The following is a 14,684-nucleotide window of genomic DNA, read 5'->3' on the forward strand; positions in this document are numbered from 1 at the left end:
TTATACTTATAATGAGACACCACTATCCTTTCTAAAAGGGTAATAATGAAAATGTCTAACAATACCAAATGTTAGCAAAAATGTTAACAAGCTTGACTCATATTTTTAATGGGAACATAAACTGGTATAGCTAATTTTTTTTTCTGTAAAAGTTACTCATATGACCTAGCAATTCTACTCTTAGAAATCAAGGTAAGAGAAATTAAAATATATATCAACAGAAGGATTTTTATGCAAATGATTATAGCAGAATTTTTAATATATCTGAACATTGGATATAATATAAATATCCATTAACTGCTTAATGAATAAACAAAACATTGTCTTTATAATAGAATAATAGAACAGTATTCTGTCATGAAAAAGCAAGTAACTGATACAAATGGATCACAAAAACATTTGCTAAGGAAGGGTATCAGGCACAAAAGGGCACACAGTACATAATTTTGTGATATCAAAAAAATTTTTTTAAATGTTCACAGTTAAAATTTCTACTTGTTGACCCTGGTTCCTGGCAAGGAACTTCAAAACCCTTTGGGATTCTCTAATTTTTGTTATGAAAATGAGGTAGCTAATGTTTCTGAACAAGAGAAAAACCAATCATATAGAGTACTAGAACTTGGGGCTAACCTTCAAAAACAGTATGAAGGCTGAAAGTTAAACTTAATCAAATAGTGATTTAACCATGTATGTGTGTGTGCACATGTGTGTGTGTATATGTGTAATGAGACTTCAATAAAGATTCTGAATGATTGGTGAACACTATGGTATATTATCAGGGGCTGCTACATCTGTGGCCCTGTCTACTGCCTCTACTAACAGTAGACTTCAGTATCTTCCACACAATGCTGGTTTTACTGGCATACAGAATGCAAGAGTTGTAGAGCTATGGAAGCTTTCACCCAAATTTGAAAGGAAAGCCTGAGAAGCTGAGCAAGAAGTCCCTCAGAAGAGAGTAGGCAAAGCTGTAGGAAGGAAGTCAAAGATTCACTGGAGACCCAAAGAAGTTGGAGATGCCAGGAACACAGACCATTTGGTAAGGAAAGCTACAGCCCAAAAGTAGAACAAGCCCAAAAAAGAGGTTGTGTTGGCTGCAACCAGTAAGACCATGGGAGTAAAGCTGCCTAAATCATCTGGAACTCACATCTTACAATCATGTGTCCTGGATGCTAGATATACAACTACAAGATTTAATGTTGTCCCTTCTGAGTTTCAGTCTTGCTCTGGGCCAATTCTTTTCTGTCCCACTATTCCTCCTTTTTGAAACAGTAATGTTTATTCTATGCCATTGTACCTTGGAATTATGTAACTTGGTTTTGATTTTTTAGAGGTTCACAGTTAAAGTATTTCTGGAGTCTCAGAAGGGACTTGGAGTTCTAAAAAAATGTAGGAACTGCTGAGATTTTGGTGAAGGGGAACAGCTCTAACCCTACACTAGATAGTTATGTTAGGTAGAATTAAGAAACTGTTACTATAGTTATTTGGAGACTAAGTCTGGTTAGGAAATGTTTTTAGGTAGCAAGTTGAAAATGGGTGGGATTTAAGACAATTAAGACAAATTCAACTTGACTGGCTTTGGTAACTACCAAAGATTTGAGAAGCATACTTCTAGGTGTGTGTAGGTACAGCAATATGAAGGTATGGCCTTGAAGTCTGTGCCTGGTCCCTCATTCCTTCTACTCAGGCACTATCCCCTTGCTCTGTTGTCTCACCAACATGAGCTAAGCTAGTTTGCTCAGCCACGCCCTTTTGCCATGAGATTTCTTCCTTGGAACCAGCATCCTATGGCCTGAATACTGAAACCATTAGCTAAATTAAACCTTTCCTCCTTTAAGTTGTGAATGTCAGATATTGCACCTCGCTGCAGGAAAACTAATAAAATATATAAATGATCAGAATTATAATGTGCCGAGAATATAATAGGCTCTAAACAAATGCTACTTCTCTTGTTGACTCAACAATAAGAAAAGTTAACACTCCTCTTTATTATGCTGCCTTCTGAACCATGTTTCCTCATTAGCAATGTCTTGTGACTTATTTTAAGTAATGTTTACTAATTTATTTTTTTATAAAGGATTTTATTTAAAGAGAAAAAAAGCAAAACAGAAAAAAGGGTAGAAGTACTACAGAATTTCAAAAAAACAGTAAGAAATCACTAGCTGATAGATTACATATTGTCATCTTAGAAGTCACTGTTCAAGTTACAAAATTAAAGCGTACAAAGTAGACATTTAAACAGTGAGACTGCAAACAGTTCTGTTCAATGATCCAACAAAAACTTAGTAATATGGTTATCTGTTTTACACACTTAAACATATATGTGGGTATAATCCTTTAGAGCACTTTCTTTTCCTCTCTGTTTTATAACAACAATTACACATTTTAGGTTTTATTACTCCTACAGTTCTTATTACTTTTTGTATATTAATTTCTTTAAGGCACAATTTAAGATGTATCCCCTTTAGCAAATCTAAACTAACTTAACCCTATCCTAATTACTTGTTTTTTCCTTTATTATTTAAGTTACTTGTATTTTTGAACATATACTGGCTTCTACCTTTTCTGAAACATTATAATTACTTAATTGCTTTGTACCTTTTATTTTCTTTACTAATTAGAACGTAAGCTATTGATGAACTACATAGAAAGTCTCCAATGATAAGAATATTATTTGGTTTTGTTTTTTTTTTTTTTTGACTGATATAACACAGGTACCTAAAACAATACCAGAAATACAGAGAGGTACTCAATAAATCTTTCTTGATAAAAACGGGATTGTGTCTCCTTCCATTGTTCAATCTTCACAAAATTCCTAATACCAAAAACATCCATATATGAAAACTTAAATTTTTAACTAAATAAACATAACTTTATTTTTTGAAAATTCAGAATATTCAAAAATTAATGAGGACATAATAGATAATAGCTATAGAAAATGACATCATTTTTCATTTCATACTTGTAGTGATTCCCTGTCATAAATTCATATACAGCGTTACCTGATAAACAGCAAGCAATTTAATTCAGATTTAGGCTTTGAAATGCTACTTTCAGATGTAAAGAACTGCTAAACTTTTTTCCTCTTACAAAACTTTGAATTAAAAATAATTAAATAAAAAGCTGCTTCACTGTAGCTTTATAAAAAGAAAAGAAAGCAATTTTATCTTCTAAAAAAAAGGTACTTTTTACATCCCCCACCGCACCATCTGGAGGATTAAAAACGGGATTATATATTTCCTGAAAAAATACAAAAGAATCATTTTTTAAGTCAAGCACATGTAATACTATTTATTGCTGTGGTTATATTAAAGTTAATCATTTAAAAAGAAACATGCGTTTTTCTAAAACTAACCTGGAAATGATTTGCTTACAAGTATGTTTTCTCATATACATAACTGTATCAAGAAGCAAAGATCTACATATTCCATAGACAAGACTTTACAGAAAATATCACCATAGTTAAATATCAATGCAGTAACACTTCTGAAGAGTCAATATGGTTTTCTCCTAATCATGTTAATGAAAGGATTTGGCTCTAGAGAGGACATTAAGGCAGTGGGAGGAGGGACCAAGGGACATTTACCTTGAGGTCACATTCCCCGACCCTATGCAACTTACCAGTGGCACGAAGAGTCCCAATCAGCTAATACTGCATCAGTAATGCCACCTTTAAGCGCCACCCTAGTCAAAAACTATATGTATGCCCCACACCACGTTTCTGGCAGAGAAAGCCAGGCCCCCAGCAGTCATGGAGTTTCTCTCCGTATTCTTAGAAGAAAGGCCATTTTTACTTTATATTCTCTCTTTTACCACGCCAAAAATCCTCTCAGTTTACACGTGTGTTACTCCACACACATGGAAAAAAGTAACAGTGATACTAGAATATCTAACAAATCATTGTTGATTGCTTAATACCAGCAATTTGAACTCCAATAATATTTTTAATACTCAAACTCATTAAAATTAAGTAACAATATTGGCTAGAAAATACATGTCTACATAAGTAAATCAAGTGAGAGAAATTAAACAGTAGAAGAATGGGTTTTAGAGATTGGTGTTCAAACCCTAGCTCTCCCATTTCCCAGCTGCCAGATCATAGGCAAGTGTTCTAACTTCTCTGAGCCTCAGTTTACCTATAAGATGGCCATTATAATTTATCCCTCAGAGTTATGAAAATTCACAAAGACTTCTGATATATTATAAGGTAAGTTTCACACTCTTTGAATATCTTCTTACAAAAGTCAGAGAGAAGAAACATATCAAAAGTAATCAAAACATTACTACCCCATTAAGGAAAATAAGGACACATACATAATATCACTGACAAATTCAAATGATTTTACTTATCTTTTTTTTATTTTACAGACATTAAGATAAAATAGGACATAACAAAGCAAATCAGAACAGAACAATGTTAAGCAACACAATATTTCACTAGAAGACAACCTGTAATTAACAATAATTACAATGTTCCTTTCTTTGAAATAGTTGAGTATAACTTCATATATAATGGAATTAAACATAAAAAATAGTATAAAAACATTCGAGAGAATTATTACAGGGCATTCAGAACTAAGTAACAGAAAATAAACAATAGCTAAGATATTATCTCATTTTCCATAGAAAATTTGTTTATATTATAAAATGTAATACAATCCAATAAGGTACAACATGATCGAGCCAATGGAAACAGAAAAGCAAAAGCATGTTACGACTTCAAAGTAAGATGATATTATATCAGTACTGGCTATTATAATGACTCGTTTCCCTCAAATTAGCTGTTCATACAATCTCAGATAATAAAATCAAACAAATCAGGACAAACTCATTCCAACTAATGAATGTAATCATTATAAGGCTCCACCACAATGTAATGGGGACTCATGATCACCATAAACGCTTATGTACCCTTACTATTTCTTACACTAGGGAAACTATATGGTATTTATACATGTGAGTTTGATTTATTTGACTTATGAGTATGGGCTCAAGTTGTGCCCATTTATTAGTAAACATCTAAATGTGATCATTCTTTATAGCTGAGTAGTAGTTCATTGTGTAAAAATACCACAAATTTTTTTTATCCATTCCTCAGTTAATGGAAACTTAGGTTGTTTCCCAGATGTGGCTATTACAAATTGTGATGCTATTAAACATGGGTGCACATATATCACTATGATGTGAAGCTTTCAGTTCTTCTGGGAATATGCCTAGAAGTAGAATAGCTGGAACAAATGGGACCTCCAATACCAGCTTTTTGATGAATCTCCAAACTGACCTCCACAGCGGTTGCACCAGTCTACAATCCCACCAACAGTGCAGGAGAGTTCCTTTTTCCCCACAGCCTCTCCAGCATTTGTTGTTGGTAGTTTTCTTGATCCTGGCCATTCTTTCTGAAGTGAGATGGAATCTCAGGGCTGTTTTAATTTGCATTTCTCTAATGACTAATGATGATGAACATGTTTTCATGTATGTATTTACCATTTGTATTTATTCATCTGAGAACTGTGTATTCACCTCAGATGTCAATTTTTGGATTGGGTCCTTGAATTTTGGGGATCTGATTTTTTAAAATTCTTTAAATGTTTTAGACATAAGTCCTTTATCTGAGGGATAGTTCACTAAGATTTTTTTCTTGGTTTGTGGGTTTTCTTTTCACTATGCTGGAGATTTCTTTTGACATGCAGAAACTTTTTAATAAGACACGATCCCAGTTATTGATTCTGGGAAGTATTTCCCATGCGGTTTGAGTCCTGTTCATGAATTCTCTACCTACCCCTATGTCTTCAAGGTATTTACCTACTTTGTCTTCCACCACATTTAATGTTTGTGTTTTAATATTCAGGTTTTTGATCCATTTAGATTTTAATTTAGTACATGGTGATAGGCATGGGTCTAGTTTCAGTTTTTGACATATAGAGAGCCAGTTTTTCCAACACCATTTATTAAAGAGACTGTCATTCTTCAAGTGAACATGTTTGGTCCCCTTATCAGAGACAAGGTGGTTGAGGGTGTTAGTAGTTGTGGTTGTATCTTCTAGTCTATTCCATTGATCTTCAGATCTGTTTTTATTCCAGTACCATGTTGATTTTATTGCAATAGCTTTGTAGTGCAACTTCAAGACAGGGCCTGTGATGCCTCTTCACTTGCCTTTGCTGCCTAGAATTGCCTTTGCAAGAAGGTCTCGTTTGATTCCAGATGAATTTTAGGGGTGATTTCTGTAGGTCTATGAGATACGTTCATGGTATTTTCATTAGGATTGCACTGAATCTGTATAACAGTTTTAGGAGAATGGCCATTGTAACAATATTTATTTTCCCTATTGATGAACAAGGGATGCTTTTCCATTTTCTGAGATTATCTTCAATGTCTTTCTTCAGGGTATTATAGTTTTCCCTGGATAGACCTTTTACTTCTTTTGTGAGATTAATTCCTAATTGTTTCATTTTTTTTTGGATGCTAGTGTAAGGGTGTGGCTTTTTTTATTTCTCTCTCCGTAATTTTGTTGTTAGTGTTTGGAAATGCTAATAATTTTCAGCATTGATTTTTTATCCAGCTACATTACTAAGTTTATTTATTATATCTAGGAGTCTTTCAATGGAGTTTTGGGAGTCTTCTATGTAGAGTATCATGTCATCTACAAATAATGATGATTAAACTTCCTCTTTTCTTATCTTTACTCCTTTTATTTCTCTGTCTTGTCTAATTGCTCTGGCTAGAATCTCCAGTACTATAATTGAATAAGAGATGTGATAAGGGACATTCTTGTCTTATACCTGATTTTAAGATAAAGGCCTTCAGTTTTTGGCCATTTCATATGATGCTTGAAAGAGTTTTGGCACAGACAGGACCCTGTAGCTGGTAAAGCCTCAGGCGAACCAAGGAGCTCCATCTCCCCCACCGCAAGGAATGTAACTATGGCTCTATCTTCCCCACCACTAGGAATTTGCCCCTGGCTCCAAAAGAGCACCAATGGGCTACCAGTGCATCCCTAATGACCCTCAGGCACCACCCACAACCTAAGCTACATTTATGCCCCTATTCCACGTGTTCCACAGAGAGATCGTGGGGTGGGGTGCCACACCCCAGGATGTCGGGGTGTCTCTCCCTGCATTCTCAAAATAAAGGTCATTTATATTTCATACTTCTTATCTTTTCAGCCGCCGGCCAGTCCCCCACAATGCTATCAATGCTGGTTGTTAGTTTATCACAGATGGCCTTTATCATATTGAGGTAAAGACCATCTATTCCAATATTTTGTAAGGTTCTTATCATGAGTGAGTCTTGGTGCTTATCAAAAGCTTTTTCTGAATCTATAGAAATGATCATGTGATTCTTACTTCTGGCTTTATGGATGTGGTGGATTACATTTATTTATTTACGTACGTTGAACCATCCTTGCATGTCTGGAAAAAAATCCCACTTGGCCGTGATGTATAATCTTCTTGATGATTTGCTGCATCCTGTTTGCCAATATTTCATTGAGGATTTTTGCATCTATGTTCATTAGGGAGATTGGCCTGTAGTTCTCTTTTTTAGTTGGGTCGTTCTCAGGTTTTGGTACTACAGTTATATTTGCTTCCAGGAATGACTTAGGAAGGATTGCTTCCCTTTTGATTTCATTGACGAGTTTGAGGAGTGTTAGCATTAGGTCTTTGCATTTCTTGTGAAATTCCACAATGAATCCGTCTGGGCCTGGGCTCTTCTTTGTAGGTAAGGACTTAATTACATTTTAAATTTCATTAATAGAAATTGGGTTATTCAGCAGTTTTACATATTCTTGACCCAGCTTTGGTAGTTCATATGTTTCTAGATATCTGTCCATTTCTTTTGTGTTATCGAACCTATGGGAGTAAAAGTTTTTGAAATAGGCGTTGATGATCTTCTGTATTTCCACAGAGTCTGTAGTGATTTTGCCTCTTTCATTTCTTATTGCATGAATTTGAGCTTTTTCTTTCCTTTTGTTAATAAGGTTGCCTAGGGGCTTATCAATTTTATTTATTCTTTCGAAGAACTAATTCTTTGATTCATTGATTCTTTGGATTGTTTTCTTAGTCTCTATTGCATTAATTTCTGCTCTGATTTTCATAATTTCCTCTCTTCTTTTGTCTTTGGACTTGACTTGCTCCTCTTTTGCTAGATGTTTGAGGTGTAGCAACAGGTTGTTTATTTGTATTCATTCTGTTTCCTGATATGGAAACTCAGTGCAATAATTTTCCTCTGAGGACTGCTTTCATTGCATCCCACAAATTCAAGTAAGTTGAATTTGTATTTTCATTTTCTTGTAGGTATTGTTTAATTTCTTCTTTAATTTCCCCTGTGAGCTACTGATTGCTCAAGAGTGTATTATTCAATTTTTATGTGTGTGTGTGGTTTTTCCAGTTACTTTTATCACTAATTTCTATTTTCCTGGAGCTATGATCTGATAACATGTAAGGGATAATTTCAACTCTTTTACATTTATTTAAATATGTTCTGTGGGTTAGTGTGTGGTCTATTTTAGAGAATGTCCCATGTACCACTGAGAAGCATGTATATTCTGATGTTGTTGGATGGAACACTCTGTATATGATTATCAAGTCCATTTGTTCACAAGTGTGATTCAGTTCTGTTATTTCTTTGCTGATTTTCTGTCTGGTTGATCTGTCCCTTGGTGTCAATGCTGTGTTAAAGTCTCCTGTTATAATTGTGCTATTCTTTATTTGATTTTTCATTACTATTAATACTTGCTTTGTATAACTGGGTGCTGTGGAATTTGGTGCACATATATTTAACATTATCTCTGCCTCTTGAAGTTTTCACCAGTATGTAATAACCTTCTTTATCTCTTCTAATCATTCTTGGTTTGCAAACAGAATAGCTACCCCCGCTTGGGGGGACAGGGTCCTGTTGCATGAAGTATTGTTTTCCATCCTTTGATTTTCAGTCTATGAGTATGCTTTTGGGTTAGATGAGTTTCTTGTAGACAGCATATGGTTGGATGTTGTTTCCCGATCCATTCTGTCAGTCTGTTTCTTTTAACTGTTGAGTTGAGACAATTTACATTAATGGTTATAACCGTTATATATTGGTTTATTGTTGACATGTTATCTTTTCTGCTTTATCTTTATCTTTCTGTTCTGTTTAACTGTCTGATTTGCTTAGTGGTTTTTTTTTTTCCCTAAGTGTACCTAAACTGTCTTTCAGTATTCTTTGCAGGGTTGGCTTAGTGATCATGAAGTTCTTCAGCTGTTCTTCGTCATGGAAGTTTCCAATTTCTCCTTCAATTTTGAAGGACAGTTTTGCAGGTACATCAGTCTAGGTTGGAAATCATTTTCCTTTAGGACCTGAAATACTTCACTCCATGCTCTTCTTGACTTCATTGTTTGTGTTGAGAAGTCTGCTGTGATTCTGATAGGCTTTCCTTTATAGGTGATCTGTTTCTTCTAATAGCTTTTAATATTCTATTTTTATGTTGGATTTCTGGGATGGTGATTATTATATGTCCTGGTGTAGTTTTATTTTGGTTATGGCTATTTGGAGTTCTATATGCTTCACTAATCCGGATGTCAGTTTCCAATCTCATGTTTGGGAAATTTTCAACTATAACTTCTGTGAATAGCCTCTTGATATTACTTGTGTTAATCCTTCTTTTTCATTTATCCCTATCAATCTTATGTTGTTTTTCTTTGAGTCATCTTGCAGCTGTTAGAATGTTATTTCCTGTTTCCTTGTTATTTTTAAGAGATCTTTCCTTTCCTGTTCACTAGCTGCAATCTTGTCTTCGAGACATGAAATACTATCTTCACTTTCATTGAGGCGGTTTTGACAACTTTCAATGGAATTTTTGATTTCCTGTATGTCTCTCTGAATCTGCTTTATGTATTTTGTTTGTTTCTTATATTGTTTATCCAAGAACTCTATCTTTTTGTTTTGTTCCTCTAATTTTTTAACTGTGTCTTCTTTAGATGTGTTCAGCATCTCTTTCATTATTTTTATCATTTCTTCTTTTACCTGGGAGATTATTTCTAGTTTTGAATTCCTTTAAAGCTTCCTGGAGTTGCTTCTTTTTTTCAGTTGCTACTATTTCAGGTATTTCAGGCCTATGGCATATATTTTCTTCTATGTACCTGGATCCTATGTACATCCCTCTTGGGATGGGCTGGATGTTTGAGATTGCATTTCGTTCTTTCATTTTGTCATTTTCCTATATTTCCATGTTTCAACTGTTGTTTCAAAGCTTCCCCTGGGTGTGTTGGAAATTATCTCCTATATCCTGGGCTCCTGGGACTCCCCTGGTAGCATAGCTCCCTCCTTGGGCAGCGACACCTCCAGATTAAAAGGTTACCAGGGGAGGCTCAGGCAGGCCTAAAAGCTCCTCAAGCTTAGCAGCTCCCCCCTCCAGCAGCAAAGCTCCCTTGACTAAAAGAAGGCCACCAGGCGTGGTCCAAGCAGGCCCGAATTCCACCAAGACTAATCTAGTACTCAGAGCAAGGATCTCAAACCTTCCAGGGGATCGGATGTTGTGCAGGCATCCACCTCCTCGGTGGCATAGCTCCCAGGCTGAAAGGAAGTCACCTGTGAGGCTTAGACAAGCCCCAAACCTTCTCCACAGCACAGCTCCCTTCTCAAGACGGTAGCAGCAGCAGCACTGCCCAGACCAAGAGAGGGTTACCGGCAATGCCCAAACAGGCCTCCACAGGGCAGCTCCTTTGTCCCAATGGCGGCAGCAGCGGCGCTCCCTGGAATGAAAGAAGGTCGCCAGCAAGGCCCAAACTGGCCTCCACAGGGCAACTTCCTCTTCTAGGCGGTGGCCGCAGTGGCAGCACTCCCCGAAACCAAGAGAAGGTCACTGGCAAGGCCCAAGCAGGCCTCCGCAGGGCAGCTCAAACTGGTGAGATTCTGTCCCCTCCAAAAATGTAAAGGCTGGTGATGTAGCTTGCTATGAAGGTCCCTAGGTTCAATGTCCAGCCCTTCCAAAAGCCCTCTCAGCAGCACATGAGGCGCTTGGGGAACATCAGCACAGCTCTTTCACCTCGCTGGCATAGACTTTCTAGCTTCTACCTCTGACCTTTGGGCCTTCCCAGCACAGATAGTGTCCTTTTGCAGCCCTCCTCAAGCACAAAGTTCCTCGGCAGCAGCCCAGTGTGAAGCGCTCTCACGAGAATCACCCACAAAGCCCCTTCCCCCAGTCCCTCACCCACAAGGAAGCCTGCGTGGCCCTATCTTTCTTTCTTTTTTATGTTGAGTACCTTTCTGCTGTGTTGTCAAAGATTGTTGCTTTGTTCTTGATTTTGAAAAATAGAAAATGTCCTTTAAAAATGTGAGTTGTTTCCTTAACACCCATGTCTCTTATTTCCTTTCCTGAGAGCCCCAATTGCCATTTGGACGTGCCTGTTGTTCTTACGTGATTAACACCACTTGCCAGCTCCCCGACACTTAACTCAGTGCTGCAGTGGTGAACTGGAAGTGCAAGCAAATTATTTTACTTATCAAGCAGCAATACACTTTTCTCCAATCTTCGTGTAACAGCATTCAAAACTTCACTAATAATTCATAAAACCTGAAATTCCTTTTCAAACCTCAAATCAGATAAATATTTTTTATCTTATTACTCATAAAATTGTCTTTTCTCAACACAGGGCAATGTACTTCAATTTGTTGAGAATAAAACAGAATCAATTGTCTTCACAAACAAAATATATGCTTAAAATTATGAACGGCAATTTGCCAATATAATTTAAATATTTAATGGTATATTACTTTGTAAATGCTGAAACATTTGTGCCTAATGAGGGAATACTATCAACCAGTCAAATATACAAACACACAGTAATACAATTCCAATTCATTCCTTAGTCACTGATAGCTACTAATAAATATTTAGGGTATTGAATTATAAATACTGCATTCAGTAACAACTTAATCTCAGAATAGTAAGTACCATATAGTTTATCCTTAAGTATCTGTTAGTAGAATAGAAATAAGAACACAGCAATATAAATTACATTCCACCTCAACCTAAATGTAGTATGCCAGTGAAGAAACAGATAAATAAAAGGACAATAATAATTAGGCATTTGAATTAGGTAATTAGGTCACTGAAATGGAAGCTTTTTCAGTGACAAATATTTTTTAAAGAATCGACAGGAGCCTTTAGAGAGTCAAACCTCAGAATCTACATTTTAATACCACCTCAATAAGAAACAGACAAAATTCTTTCCTTTCTAAATGTGAAAAAAAATCATTATTTCATATTATTTTATTCTAAGAAATAAATATCAACTCTATACACATAAAACAAAAGAAATAAGATACTAAGGATTAAACCCAAGTCCTTCATACTGAGCTATAACAGCCTCTCCTTTCATTTTAATTTTCAGACAAGATCTCACTAAGCTATTAGGTTGAACTGGTTGGGCTTGACTATGTAATCCTGTTGTCTCTGGAGTAATAAGATCACACCACACCTGACTTGTATTAGTTGTTATTAATAATTTTTTTAAATAGTAAAAAAAATTGACAAAGATTAACAGACTCAGCAATTTACTTTCAATTTAATATCTGATTCCACAAACCATGAACTAAAATAGATTTGTGCATCAGGTATATTCTATCTTATTTACATGAAGTATTTTTCTATTTGTCACACAAAGCACCAAAGAATTCACATTTTAAGCTTTGAAAATTACAAACTAGAAATGAATAACTGTATCAAAATTTTTATCTTACTTCTCCATTCCTTAATGTTGTAATGGTTCCTCTTGCCACACCCATTCTAAATAGCGTTTCTGTGGCCTGTGGAGAAAAAAGGAAAGTTAACATATGTAACTTGCAGAGATACATATCTCACTCCAAAAAAGATAAAAAAGAAAAACTTCAAAAGTATTACATGCCCAACAACTTCTAGAGAACCATTAGAAAGGAACAGTAAGAGCAAAAATTTCTAAATACACTATAAATATCATTTTTACTCATTTAATGTTATCAAGAATTTAAACTCAACTATGTAAAAACCTTATTTTGATATGCACTATATTTTCAGGGGAACAGTTTAAAATTAGATCATGTAAATAAGTTTAAACAAAATTCTAATGTCAGTTTTCACAGAACTAGACAAAGCCACCCTAAAATTCATAGAGAACCTTAGGACTATGGGGAAAAAACAAAATTACTGTAAATAAGAAAAGCTGTACAGAGCCAGGGATTTAGCGCAGCAGTATAAGCCTGACTGGCAAGCACAAGATCATGAGTTGATCCCCAGCATCAAAGAAAGAAAGAAAGAAAAAAAGAAAAGTTGCACAATGGCTCACTATAAACAATGTTTATGAACCATAGTTACATATTTTGCATAATATGATAAATATTAAATACTATCTTAATCAAAATATGTATGTTGCCATATTGTGCGCATTATCATCCTGGCCCTTAGAGTATTAAGAAAGTTAAATTCCTATCTCCTAAAATATGACACTGATGGAGCACAAAATTGAATCTAGAATATCAGCAGAGAAGACAAGATGGCAAAGCAATGAGTGCCAGTTCAGTTTCTCCAGGATAAAATGTCTGGAATCTGAAGGATATTGGCTTAAGGAGGAAATAAAGGGAAGAGAGGATAGACAGGACAGAGGAGAAGAAAATATGATTAAATGATACAGAAGAGATGACCCACACCACAGACGGTCCTGCTGCCAGCCAGGATGCAAACTGAAAGTAGTAACTTGTCTGCTCATAGAGAACTGCATCAGGAACCAGAGAATCTTAGAGAATCACAGATAGGGAGAAGATTGGGATACAGTTGCACAGAACTGGAGAGGAAGCCATCATGGGAAAGAACTGGCTATGTGAAACTCAGTCCTACAACAGCCCCTTGATGGTTTCACATTGCCAAGTTTTCAGAGTGGACAAGGAAAGGAAGGTTAACAAGAGACTGCTGAAAAGCAGGGCCTGGTGATCACAGACTTGGTTCCTGCCATCAAGACACCACTGTCAATCTGAGTTATACCAGATTGGTATCTCACATTGATGCAGTGTTCCCATTGCTCAAAGTTTATTTCTCAACTAGCCTTGATGGATACTACTATAATGGACTAACCTTTACTGTTGTAGTTCAATTGATTGCACAGAAATAATCATGACTCAGCAGACAACTTAATGCCAGTGAACTTGTCTACCAAATCCACATTTTCACCCAGAGAAAAGGACAGTGAGAGTTCTTAACTCAAGAACTCAGACTGAAATTCTACAAGAATGCCTGAAACCTAGTATAAAAGGTCCTTAATCTGAGTTAATTGCAGTGAGGGATGAGAATAGTAAATTGGGTTATGAGTACTCAGATATTTTGGCAAAGCTGCTGCTTGAAAATCACATATGTAATTTATCACTGTAATATCTAATTTATGTTGCCATCAGACATCTTGTTATGTTATGTTCTTTTATGGTTTCATGTGTATACTAGGTTGTCATTTTTATATATTTGTTCATTCACTGGCTCAGATTTAATAGATAAATGTCCTATTCCTCATCTCAGCTCTTTAGTTTCTTCACCTCAAAACCCCAAGGCAATATTATTAAAATATATCTTTATTCTCTTTCTAAATAAGGAGACTCCACCTTCCAAGTTTTAAACTTACCATACTCAGCCCCTCAATCACTCATATTTACAAGTAAAATTCCTTGAAGAGCCTTTGGCTCTTCCATATCCC

General features: G+C 35.7%; 1 protein-coding gene across 1 annotated transcript in view; it reads right to left on the reverse strand.

Annotated features, from left to right (window-relative positions):
- The window catches only part of Tmem135 (transmembrane protein 135), a 271,301-nt gene that overhangs the window by 143,438 nt on the left and 113,179 nt on the right, over nucleotides 1–14,684 (reverse strand). Inside the window, exon 5 of the mRNA XM_063256292.1 lies at nucleotides 12,712–12,777. Within this exon, the coding sequence (XP_063112362.1) occupies nucleotides 12,712–12,777 (66 nt within the window). The remainder of the gene's footprint in view (nucleotides 1–12,711; nucleotides 12,778–14,684) is intronic.

This window comes from Cavia porcellus, unplaced genomic scaffold (assembly GCF_034190915.1).
Source record: "Cavia porcellus strain 051 isolate PalLab524CR breed Dunkin Hartley unplaced genomic scaffold, mCavPor4.1 scaffold_9, whole genome shotgun sequence".
Lineage (NCBI taxonomy): Eukaryota > Metazoa > Chordata > Mammalia > Rodentia > Caviidae > Cavia > Cavia porcellus.